The sequence below is a fragment of the Harmonia axyridis genome, chromosome 4, assembly GCF_914767665.1.
Source record: "Harmonia axyridis chromosome 4, icHarAxyr1.1, whole genome shotgun sequence".
In the NCBI taxonomy this organism is placed as follows: domain Eukaryota; kingdom Metazoa; phylum Arthropoda; class Insecta; order Coleoptera; family Coccinellidae; genus Harmonia; species Harmonia axyridis.
The window spans coordinates 18,057,827-18,070,702 of NC_059504.1; the positions used below are offsets into that span (position 1 = coordinate 18,057,827).

General features: G+C 32.4%; 1 protein-coding gene across 2 annotated transcripts; it reads left to right on the forward strand.

Moving 5' to 3' along the window:
- Window positions 1–398: 398 nt before the first annotated feature.
- On the forward strand, window positions 399–12,584 carry LOC123678471. Of its 2 annotated transcripts, XM_045615505.1 has the most exons (5): window positions 399–604; window positions 659–1,065; window positions 2,318–2,618; window positions 3,067–11,260; window positions 11,725–12,584. In XM_045615505.1, the coding sequence occupies exons 1-5, from the start codon at window positions 583–585 to the stop codon at window positions 12,434–12,436; spliced, it is 9,636 nt and encodes a 3,211-aa protein (XP_045471461.1). In that variant the 5' UTR covers window positions 399–582; the 3' UTR covers window positions 12,437–12,584. The 2 variants fall into 2 exon arrangements, with proteins under 2 accessions (XP_045471461.1, XP_045471462.1); XM_045615506.1 differs by lacking the exon at window positions 399–604 and having other exon boundaries at window positions 805–940.
- The last annotated feature ends 292 nt before the right edge of the window (window positions 12,585–12,876 follow it).

Consider the following 12,876-nt stretch of genomic DNA (forward strand, 5'->3'; position numbering starts at 1 on the left):
TAGTCTATCATTTAAAACCAGAGCAACAATATTTCCTATTTCCCATTATATTTCTGTTTTATAGTTGAAAGTGTTAGTAGAAAATTAACAAGAAAAAGTTATTTCAACAAATAATTTCTTACATTTCAGTATTATTATTGCCCAATAAATCCTCAGAAAAAAAATACAGAATAATGTACTGCAAACTTTATATTACGATCAAATTCAACACGATTATTGTACCTAAAGCTGTTTGTTTAAGTAAGTTTGTTGATTCCAAAAGTTCATTATAATAAGATATTTTGAAGATCAACTTCACAAGAAGGGTGGCAGTTGGCTAGAAAAGAAACATTATTATCTTACTCCCCTCGTACATAAACAGGCGATGAATGATCTACCACTACCAGTAGAACCAGTAGATCATATGTACAGGAATATTTGAATTTTGAATTTTTTATTGTTGGGCAACATATGAATTTGGCGATACCGGTAATATTCCAGCCTTCGTTGGATTTTGTTAATTAATGTGGTATGTTAGCCTTCTCTAGTCTTATGTTACTTCCTGTGAAACGTTGATGTTGATTTTAATTTTTTGTCTTGAAAATGGTCGTTGAAGTAGAAGTGGGTATGTATGTAATAGCTATTATTGAAACATTTATTTTAAATGATATTGTTTCAGGAGTATATCTTCAACCAAAAACTCTATGTCCGATAGTTTTCAACTACCTAAAAAAACTCACTGAATGTCTTACTTCTGGACAAAGGGCAGTTATATTGACTTTCAATGAATTTCCTTTTCGCTATTCCGCTCATGCCAACTCAGGTGGAAATAGTTATGAAGAAAAAGCACCCACACATGTGCTACTTCCATGTATCAGATTTGTGCACAACGGGATGTTCCACTTGCTAGGCAGCTTATTCTTTTATTCAAGTTACAAGGAAGAAAATGAAATGAAATTCAGTAAGGATATATCTGAGTGTATGAGACTTTATATATTAGCACTTCGAAATATTGATTTGCATGTAATCGCCACAGTATCACCTTACACACCTACTTTTTCTCAAGCTATTCGAATTTTGGGCCAAGTAAGTTATAGCTTCTCTTACAGGGGACTTTTATAATTTTATTTTTTTAGCAATCAAAATAACATTGTATTCTATGAGCTCTATTTATATATTTCTATAATCCTATTTAGCATGGTGAGGTATTTACCACAATGGTTTCTATCACGTCTTTATCGATATTTATATTTGAGTTGAAACCCCATAGTTAAACATCGTAATATCATATGGGAGTGATCACTGTTATAATGATTTTATTGTCTAGTGTCAATTTAGATTTTCTTCGTAGAAGCCAGTTTAGTTTGCGGAATCTCAGGTCAACTTGTGTTCTTTTTGTGTTATGTGTTGTTTCTAATTTAGTTTTTCGTCTAGTATGGTACTGATGAAATTAGCTGCACAGGTTCATTATTGATTTATAATGTAGGACACTTTCTTCTTTTCAATGTGAATGTTTCCTTGATTTATTTAAACTCCTCAACCTTTATTCTTCATCTTTTTAATCATTTTTGCAGTATGTGTAGATAGTTTTTTTAGGATAAGTGTTGCTGCTGCAGGATCTTCATCAGTAGCTAGTATATAGTTATATCCTGCTCAATTGTCGTAAGGTCTGCAGTATATAAAAGGTATAATAGAGGTCCGAGTACACACCCCAGGAGCTAATTGCTTCATAGTTTGAATATTCGTTTATCAATGAATACCTATAATTATCAGTTTGCTAAAAAACTCATTCAGTATAAAAATTGTTCATCCCTGATATGAATATACATTTATGATTTGTTTCACAATCCATCTCTTTATATTACATACAGTATCTGTTGCCAAGACATAAGACTTTTTTACAAAGTTTAGACAACAGTTGTCTTTGAATGCTAAAATATGCTTGATAAAGTTTCATGTTATATTTTATTATTATAATTTATTTCATATCTTGATTCGTGTGAGTGAGAATTTGCAAGCTCAGAGTTATTTGATAGATTAATGGAGTTTTATCTCTCTTGAGTGGGAAAGATTAAAAAAACTTATCATTTTATGCATAATTCTCTTTATGTTTGTTTTGTTCTTTTACTTTTCTCACTGAAGAAGTAATACTTCCTTTTTATTTGGATTATTATATTTCAGTTTTTGATAGTTCAAAAATCTTTTGATTTATCATATTCTAGAAACTAGAACATTGCTAATTGTGAAGCATGATATTGAGTAATCAGAGCTAAATCTCATGCTCTTTTCTTTCTTTGCAATAGCTCCTTCCTATTTTTTTATTAAGGACTTTTTTTAGGTACCTTACTTGGAAGAGCATGTTGGAGCTATCTGTTATGACGTAGGAGACAGCAATATTGTACATATCCTTGATCCGACCCATACTGAACAAACCTGGCTGCAGTTTTTTCATGACCATGATTTCTTTTTTTCTTTTGAAGGAAGTGAACTTAAAGCATCATTAGAATGTGTTATGGAAGCTTTAAAACTTGATAATAAGCCACTCATTAATAATGATACCTCTGAACAGATAGATACAGCACTCGATTATTATTTTAGTAATGAAGTGGGTCAAATAATAGAAAAGCTTCAGAGCAGAGGTATATATTCTTTTTTTTATTAAAGTTCTTTTTGAATCAAATTAATGAACGGATATTGTTATTTCATTAGTTCATGTACAATTTGGAAAAACTCACTTTATTAATGAACTTTATAATAATAATAATTTATTTTATACCCATAAAAATTCAGTGAAATGCTATTGGTAGATTATGACATCAAGTATTTTCCAATTATAAGGCAGAAGTCCATTTAATTTATAACTCCGGATCCATCAAACAGATTTTACTCATTAACAATCTTAATGTTACTCTGTACTCGTGTACTGTCAAATGGACAGACAGAATTGAGTTCGACCTCAAATTCATTATGAGTCAAACCCAATAATTTAAGACCATTCCTGTTTCAAAATTCGATAATATTATAAGATGGTTGCTTTTCTATTACTTCATTTTTGAAATGCTTATATAATTTGTATATTCTTTATAGGAATGTTACCACTGGAAGCCTGTGGGACATTAGGTTTCATTAGACTTCGCGATTTATTATTTAAGGACTACTATGGTAATGCTAGAAGTGCAAGAGATCTTGTCGAGAATAAAGTATCAATCAATGATGTTATTAAATTGATATTGTCATTCAAAATAATTAAGCATAGACTATCTAAACAAATTCCAGTTATGTATAGCGAGGCAAATGTTAAGTACAAGAATGCAAAAAATAATGCACTTGATCTCTCTTATGATGTTAATGATGCACCTGACCTTGTTGAAGATAAAGTTACTGATGATACCACATCAAAATCAAAAAAAAATAAAAGGAAAAAAAGAAATTCCATATCAACCAACGCTCCAGAAATGTCAACTCCTACTAAGAAAACAGAAGAGATGAATAAAATGAGTCCAGCATCCACAAGTAAAAGTAAAACTCCTGTCTCCACTAAAAAAAAAACTCAACTAAAAGCAAAGAAAGCTTCATCCAATTCAGGAATAAAAAAGGAAAAACCCCAAGAAAATAAAATCAATAGAGAAAAAGAAAGAAACATGAACGAAAAGAATGATGGCAAATGTCAACAACATACTAATAAACAAGCAAATTCCAAATCATTAAATGTTAATCAGACAACCTCAGACATAGACAGTAAAATAAAGAAAATTGAAAAGACAATGGAGGATGAAATATATAATATGAGCGAATTAATGAAAAAAAAAGAAGAATTGGATGCAAATATTGAACAGGTCATGAATGAAATGAATTTATTGAAATCTTCAATAAGTTCACATGAAAAAGATATGACTGAAATAAAACGCAGCAGAACACCTGAAGATGTAGAAATATCTGAGGTTCTGATAATGCTAAGTGGTCAACCTGCGACAGACAAAGAAGTTGGGAATCTAGATATACCAAAAAAGATTGATGAAGGTTCTGGTTTCGATAAAGCAAAATCTATTTCATCAAAACAACAGATCACTGATGACATTGAGATCTCCCCAGAAGATTCTGCTTTGACAAAAACACAGATCAATGATGAAGTTAAAACCACTACTAACACAAAAATAAAAGGAAAATTTTTGATTGACCTTGAGGAATTGAAATCTACTTTGGCAGAACTACAGGTTACTGGTAAAGCCAAAAGCAATGAAAGAAAGGTTGCAGATTCTGATAAAAATATTCATAATTCTTTGGTTGATACAGAACCCATTTTAGATATGGAATTTTTTAAGAATATTAAGAACATAACAATTACTGAAAAAAGTACAGCTGAAACACGTGAAGTTCCTACCTTAAACGAAAATTCAAAAATGATTGTTCCACAAATAGAGAATGATGCGATTCAAGATAATGATCCAAGTGACTCAAAATTCATTGTAACAGAATCAGATATAGGCAAAGTTATTGTTGAAAATGTTCATAATAAATCTAATAGAGCTGAAAAATCAGGCAAAAACCCACAACATCTAGATAAAATGGTAATTGGAGCAGTGAATAAGAGCAAAGATAATGTTGGAGATGATGGACTCAACAAAAAAGAAATAGAAATATTCAATGAGAATGAATCAAGTGCTGGCAAGGATAAGTGTAGAACTAATAAATTTGGTAATTCGGTTGATGATGGATGTAATGTGATGACTTTACCTAATTTCAATAAAACCAATGATGGTTTCGCTAAGGATCAGAGTCTAACAGATGTAATTCCTCAATTGGTTGAAGATGATGAGCTCAATGAAATGAAAATAAAATTTGTGAATAAAAAAAGAAGTAGTGTTGACAAAAATGAGTTCAATGAAATGAGAACAGAAATGGTGAATGAAGGCAAAAATACTGCTGATAAGGATGAGGGTAAAACAGATAAAATTTCTCATTTGGCAAAATCAGACGAGCTTCATGAAATGAAAACGGAAATAGAGAATGAAGGCAGGGATAGTGCTGACAAGGATGAAAGTAAAACAGATCAAACAACTTATTTGGTTGAAGATGAAGAGATTGGTGAAATGAAAGCAAAAATGGTAAATGAGGGCTTAAATGAAGATTATGCTGACAAAAATGAGAACATTGTAGATCAACTTCCTCATTTAGTTGAATCTGAAAAGCTTGATCAAATGAAAACAGAAATAGGGAATGAAGACAAAGATACCGCTGATGATTATGAGAGTGAAACAGATCAAATTCCTCATTTGGTTGATTCTGAAGAGCTTGGGGAAATAAAACCAGAAATAGTGAATGAACGCAAAGATACTGCTGATACGGATGAGGGTAAAACAGATCCAGCTACTGATTTATTTGAAGATATTCGTGAAATGAAAACAAAAATGGTAAATGAAGGCAAGAATAGTGCTGAAAAGTATGAAGGTAAAACAAATAAAATTACTCTTTTGGTTAAATCTGAAGAGTTTGATGAAATGAAAACAGAAAATGATAATGACAGCAAAGTTACTGTTGATAAAGATGAAAATGAAACAAATCAGCTTCCTCATTTGGTTGAAGATGAAGAGATATGTGAAATGAAAACAGAAATGGTATATGAAGGCAGAGATAATGCAGATAAGGATGAGAGTGAAACAGATCAAACTACCAATTTGGTTGAATATAAAGAGATTGGTGAAATGAAAAAAGAAATTATAAATCAAGGTGAAGATATTGCTAATGAGAATGAGAGTAAAACAGATCAAAATCCTCATTTGGTTGAATCAGAAAAGCTTGATGCAATAAAACCAGAAAGAGTGAATGAAGGCAAAGATACTGCTGATACAGATGAGGGTAAAACAGATCAAACTACTCATTTGGTTGGAGATGGAGAGATTGGTGAAATGAAAACAAAAATGGTGAATGAAGACAGGGATAGTGCTGACAAGGATCCGAGTAAAATAGATAAAATTCCACTTTTGGTTGAATCTGAAGAGGATGAGGAAATGAAAACAGAAAAAAGTAATGACATCAAAGGTAATTTTTATAAAGATGAAAATGAAACGAATCAGCTTCCTCATTCGGTTGAAGATAGAGAGATTTGTGAAATGAAAACAACGATGGTGAATGAAGGCAGGTATAGTGCTGACAAAGATGAGTGTAAAACAGATCAAACTACTCATTTGGATGAAGATAAAAAGAAAACACAAATAGAAAATGAAGGCAAGGATAATGCTGACAAAGGTGAGAGTAAAACTGATCAAATTCCCCATTTGGCTGAATCTGAAAAGATTGATGAAATGAAAACAGAAAAAGGGAATGAAGACAAAGATAATGCTGATATGGATAGGGGTAAAACAGATCAAACTACTCATTTGGTTGAAGATGGAGAGATTGGTGGAATAAAAACAGAAATAGGAAATGAAGGCAAGCATAGTGCTGATAAAGATGAGAGTAAAACAGATCAAACTCCTCATTTAGTTGATTCTGAAGAGCTTGAAGAAATGGAAACAGAAAAAGGGAATGAAGGCAAAGATAATGCTGATATGGATACGGGTAAAACAGATCAAACTACTCATTTGGTTGATGATGGAGAGATTGGTGAAATGAAAACAGAAATAGGAAATGAAGGCAAACATAGTGCTGATAAAGATGAGAGTAAAACAGATCAAACTCCTCATTTAGTTGATTCTGAAGAACTTGAAGAAATGGAAACAGAAAAAGGGAATGAAGGCAAAGATAATGCTGATATGGATAGAGGTAAAACAGATCAAACTACTCATTTGGTTGAAGATGGAGAGATTGGTGAAATGAAAACAGAAATAGGAAATGAAGGCAAGCATAGTGCTGATAAAGATGAGAGTAAAACAGATCAAACTCCTAATTTAGTTGATTCTGAAGAGCTTGAAGAAAAGGAAACAGAAAAAGGGAATGAAGGTGAATATAATGCTGATAAAAATAGGGGTGAAACAGATCAAATTCCCCATTTGGCTGAATCTGAAGAGCTTGATGAAATGGAAACAGAAAAAGGGAATGACGGCAAAGATGGTGCTGATATAGATAGGGGCAAAAATGATCAAATTCCACCTTTGGCTGAATCCGAAGAGTTTGATAAAATGAAAACAGAAAAAGGAAATGAAGGCAAAGATAGTACTGATATAGATAGGAGTGAAACAGTTCAAATTCCTCATATAGATAAATCTGAAGAGCTTGATAAAATTAAAACAGAAATAGAAAATGAAGGCAATGATAGAGCTGACAAAGATGAGAGTAAAACAAATCAAATTCCCCATTTGGCTGAATCTGAAGAGCTTGATGAAATGGAAACAGAAAAAGGGAATGACGGCAAAGATGGTGCTGATTTAGATAGGGGCAAAAATGATCAAATTCCACCTTTGGCTGAATCTGAAGAGCATGATGAAATGGAAACAGAAAAAGGGAATGACGGCAAAGATGGTGCTGATATAGATAGGGGCAAAAATGATCAAATTCCACCTTTGGCTGAATCGGAAGAGTTTGATAAAATGAAAACAGAAAAAGGAAATGAAGGCAAAGATAGTACTGATATAGATAGGAGTGAAACAGTTCAAATTCCTCATATAGCTAAATCTGAAGAGCTTGATAAAATTAAAACAGAAATAAAAAATGAAGGCAATGATAGAGCTGACAAAGATAAGAGTAAAACAAATCAAATTCCCCATTTGGCTGAATCTGAAGAGCTTGATGAAATGGAAACAGAAAAAGGGAATGACGGCAAAGATGGTGCTGATATAGATAGGGGCAAAAATGATCAAATTCCACCTTTGGCTGAATCTGAAGAGCTTGATGAAATGGAAACAGAAAAAGGGAATGACGGCAAAGATGGTGCTGATATAGATAGGGGCAAAAATGATCAAATTCCACCTTTGGCTGAATCCGAAGAGTTTGATAAAATGAAAACAGAAAAAGGCAATGAAGGCAAAGATAGTACTGATATAGATAGGAGTGAAACAGTTCAAATTCCTCATATAGATAAATCTGAAGAGCTTGATAAAATTGAAACAGAGATAGAAAATGAAGGCAATGATAGAGCTGACAAAGATGAGAGTAAAACAAATCAAATTCCCCATTTGGCTGAATCTGAAGAGCTTGATGAAATGGAAACAGAAAAAGGGAATGACGGCAAAGATGGTGCTGATATAGATAGGGGCAAAAATGATCAAATTCCACCTTTGGCTGAATCTGAAGAGCATGATGAAATGGAAACAGAAAAAGGGAATGACGGCAAAGATGGTGCTGATATAGATAGGGGCAAAAATGATCAAATTCCACCTTTGGCTGAATCGGAAGAGTTTGATAAAATGAAAACAGAAAAAGGAAATGAAGGCAAAGATAGTACTGATATAGATAGGAGTGAAACAGTTCAAATTCCTCATATAGCTAAATCTGAAGAGCTTGATAAAATTAAAACAGAAATAAAAAATGAAGGCAATGATAGAGCTGACAAAGATGAGAGTAAAACAAATCAAATTCCCCATTTGGCTGAATCTGAAGAGCTTGATGAAATGGAAACAGAAAAAGGGAATGACGGCAAAGATGGCGCTGATATAGATAGGGGCAAAAATTATCAAATTCCACCTTTGGCTGAATCTGAAGAGCATGATGAAATGGAAACAGAAAAAGGGAATGAAGGCAAAGATAGTGCTGATATAGATAGGGCTAAAACAGATCAAATTCCTCATTTGGATGAGTCTGAAGAGCTTGATAAAATGAAAACAGAAATAGGAAATGAAGGCAAGCATAGTGCTGATAAAGATGAGAGAAAAACAGATCAAACTCCTCATTTGGTTGATTCTGAAGAGCTTGAAGAAAAGGAATCAGAAAAAGGGAATGAAGGTAAAGATAATGCTGATATGGATAGGGGTGAAACAGATCAAATTCCACCTTTGGCTGAATCCGAAGAGCTTGATGAAATTAAAACAGAAAAAGGGAATGAAGGCAAAGATAGTGCTGATATAGATAGGGGTAAAACAGATCAAATTCCTCATATAGCTAAATCTGAAGAGCTTGATAAAATTAAAACAGAAATAGAAAATGAAGGCAAGGATAGAGCTGACAAAGATGAGAGTAAAACAAATCAAATTCCCCATTTGGCTGAATCTGAAGAGCTTGATGAAAAGGAAACAGAAAAAGGGAATGACGGCAAAGATGGTGATGATATAGATAGGGGCAAAAATGATCAAATTCCACCTTTGGCTGAATCTGAAGAGCTTGATGAAATTAAAACAGAAAAAGGGAATGAAGGCAAAGATAGTGCTGATATAGATAGGGCTAAAACAGATCAAATTCCTCATTTGGATGAGTCTGAAGAGCTTGATAAAATGAAAACAGAAATAGGAAATGAAGGCAAGCATAGTGCTGATAAAGATGAGAGTAAAACAGATCAAACTCCTCATTTGGTTGATTCTGAAGAGCTTGATGAAATAAAGACAGAAATAGTGAAAGATGGCAAAGATAGTGCTAAGAAGGATGAAAGCAAAACAGATCAAATTTCCCATTTAGTTAAAGTTCTCCATGAAATGAAGACAGAATCATTGAATGAAAGCAAAGATGGTGCTAATAGCAAGGATCAGAGTAAAACAGATTCAATTAATGATGTGGTGGAAGAAAATGAAGTGGAAATAGTAGAGATTGATTACAATGAAGCCAATACTATTGAGGAAGACATTGAAATACCGGATTTGATTGTTGACTCTTCGTTAAGCGAATCTGGTGGGGACATTGATGAAATTCCCGATTTGCTTGATGATTCAGAATTCAATACATCGGAAAGTTATATAGAATATGAACCTGCGATAGTGAGGAATACAGGAATCGATTTCTCTGATGCTGTATCATTGAGTATGACGGTATTAGGCGTAAAAAATAAAGCAGTAGAAGATAAATTTGCCGAAAGAGAGCATTATGAAGTCAATGTTGATTCATTTGAAAAATTTGTTGTACCTCGTATTGTCGCAACCATTATTCCAACTGAATATATATCAACATCAACTCCCAATGAAGAAATAACTCAAAATGTAACTCCTGAATCTATAGATACTCAAAATGATGGAAGTGGATCTCTCTGTAATTCTAAAATGAAATCTTCAACAAGTGAAAGGGATGATGTACTGAAACCAAGCTGTAGTGGAAATACTAAAGGATCTAATGAAACAGCACCTAGTAATAAAAAAATTCAAAGAAAGCACTTATCAACCATTGTTCCAAGTGAAAATATATCAACATCAATTCCCAATGAAGAAATAACTCAAAATGTAACTCCTGAATCTATAGATACTCAAAATGATGGAAGTGGATCTCTCTGTAATTCTAAAATGAAATCTTCAACAAGTGAAAGGGATGATGTACTGAAACCAAGCTGTAGTGGAAATACTAAAGGATCTAATGAAACAGCACCTAGTAATAAAAAAATTCAAAGAAAGCACTTATCACCACTCAAAACTAGCGATCCTGCAGCTGGAATTACCAGAGTACTAAAATTGCATTTAGATAAACTGAAAAGTCGTAGATGTGATGATGGTTCTGATAAGGAAAATACCGATGGTAATGAAGAAAACCCTTTACATGAAGAATTGATGCCTTATGTGAACGACATAGTAGATAAATATGTAAATGGTATTCTGGATAAACACGATATGGACGACATCATCGAAAAAATGTATCATTTCACTGATGAACATGATGAGTCATGTCAAAAAACTGAACCAAATGAAGACAAAAAAGTTAAACCATCAGATGTCATCAACAAAGATGCTATAGATTTACTAGTGAATAAATATCTCACTCCTGAACAGTACAAAGAAATATTGGGACCAGATGGACAAATAGATACAATCTCCACATTTGATGCGGTGGTTAATTATATAAGAAAAGCTAATACTGAAAAGTTGAAATCTGTTACAAACGAAAATAAAAGTGATAGTCCAAAAACGAAAGAACCTAAAGGCCTGATAAAAATTAGTTGGAAAGATAGTAACACTGTCGGTTTCGAAAATGTGAGTGCTGATAGTGTTAATCTTCTAACAAAAGCTCCTTTCAAGATGACTGATTTAAGAGATACTGAGAATATAGATGGAGAAGAAAAATCCACGGATTTCGTTGAAATTGTTCCTAAGAATTCTACAAAAGAAGACGTAAGACAACCTGATAGTTTTCTGAATATTCCTGAAGGTGTTGAAGAAGATACCGTCAGCATCCAGATTAAAAATTTCATCAACTCATTCAATGAACCTTCATCTGGGTAAGTAAGCACACTTTTTACAAAGACAAATTTAACTATACCAATGAACAAAAAAATCCGGTAAATATTGTAGGTGTTGAGTGCTTTGAAAGGGGTGAAAGTAAACATTAATAATAAAAACCGTTTATTCATGACAATCAAAAAACAACAATGTGGAAAATGAGTGAAGAAAAGAGAAACAATTCAACAAAAAAGAAAAGATTTTCATAATACTCCATTGCTTTTCCTTAACTTCCAAACCAATATTAGTATCGAGTATAGAGGACTATAATTTCAATAGGCCTGGGCATACTTTCAAATATTAGGATTTTTTTTGTCCAGGAGTGTATTTCATTTTTTTTATTTCACCATGATAGAAAACAAATAGAGAATTAACGTTTTTATTCCTTGCTAATGTTGCAATGTTTCATTTGAGAATATTCATACATTTTTAGTGCATAAACTCAAAAATCAATTTCCAATAGGTCAATCAAATCTGCAAGGAAAGAAGACTCTCCTCTCTCAGAATCAGGTCCTCAGGATACCAGCGCCAGAAAGAAAACCACTGAAGCCAAATTCATGTACAAACCTGAGGACATAATTAAGCTGAAAAACTGGATTGTTTTCAAACAATTTGCCAATATGGTTGCCTGCTTCCTAAGACAGATCTCAAAAACTCATGTTCTTCCTTATTCTAATTTTGAGTTACTACAACAAATAGAAAACAAATGTATAGAATTCTTTGTCAACAGATCTGACAAATCAGAATATAGTGCTAAACAGGCTTATGTACTGCTATTTCTTAACTTATTAGGGAAAGATGTTTTCAAAATGCCAGACGTTACAAATGACTTGTGCGTTTTTATGGAAGAACTGGATTTGTTGATAACTAAGGATAGACAGAATATTGCCGGAATGAATCTTATGGAGCCTCAGGACAAAATCGTAAGAAATTTATTGATATATAACCTATATGGAATCAGGTACGCTTATTTGCGTATGAAACCATGGAATCTTAGTGACAGAGTATCTCCTGACCTTTTCAAAACTGATCATGTAGGTAATATAATGAAACATGTAGCTGAGAAAGGAAATGATCCGCACACATTTTTAATTGATAATGAATGTCCACCCTTAGATATAGAACGGTGTTTTAATAACCTAAAACCACGTGGAAGTATACTCCTGGTTGAATGAAACCTTGCAATTGAATAATTTCTGTTTGTTTTATAATACAGTGATTTTTTGAGTTTAAATAATCTATGTTTTATCTCTAGAATAAAAGAAAACAATGAAATGTGATAATATTTATGACTGATTCTTAATATTAAGAAAGTATTATAAATTTTTATAAAAAGCACTCTTGTACCTGCTAATTTAGAATAACTATTCCAATTTTTTTTGGAAATTTATATTGATGTTGACAAATAATATTGGTGATTTTTCAGTAAAAATTCAATTTAATTTTTTGAAATGAAATAGATACATGTTAAAATATTGAAAATATTTTCTTGTTATTTTCATATCAGTGTATGCATCTTAAATTGTGCAACAAAATCCACCAAGACTGTTATTATATTTAATAAAGATATTGAAAAAATATTTTTTTGTTGATTGAATGATCATTTTTTCGTAAC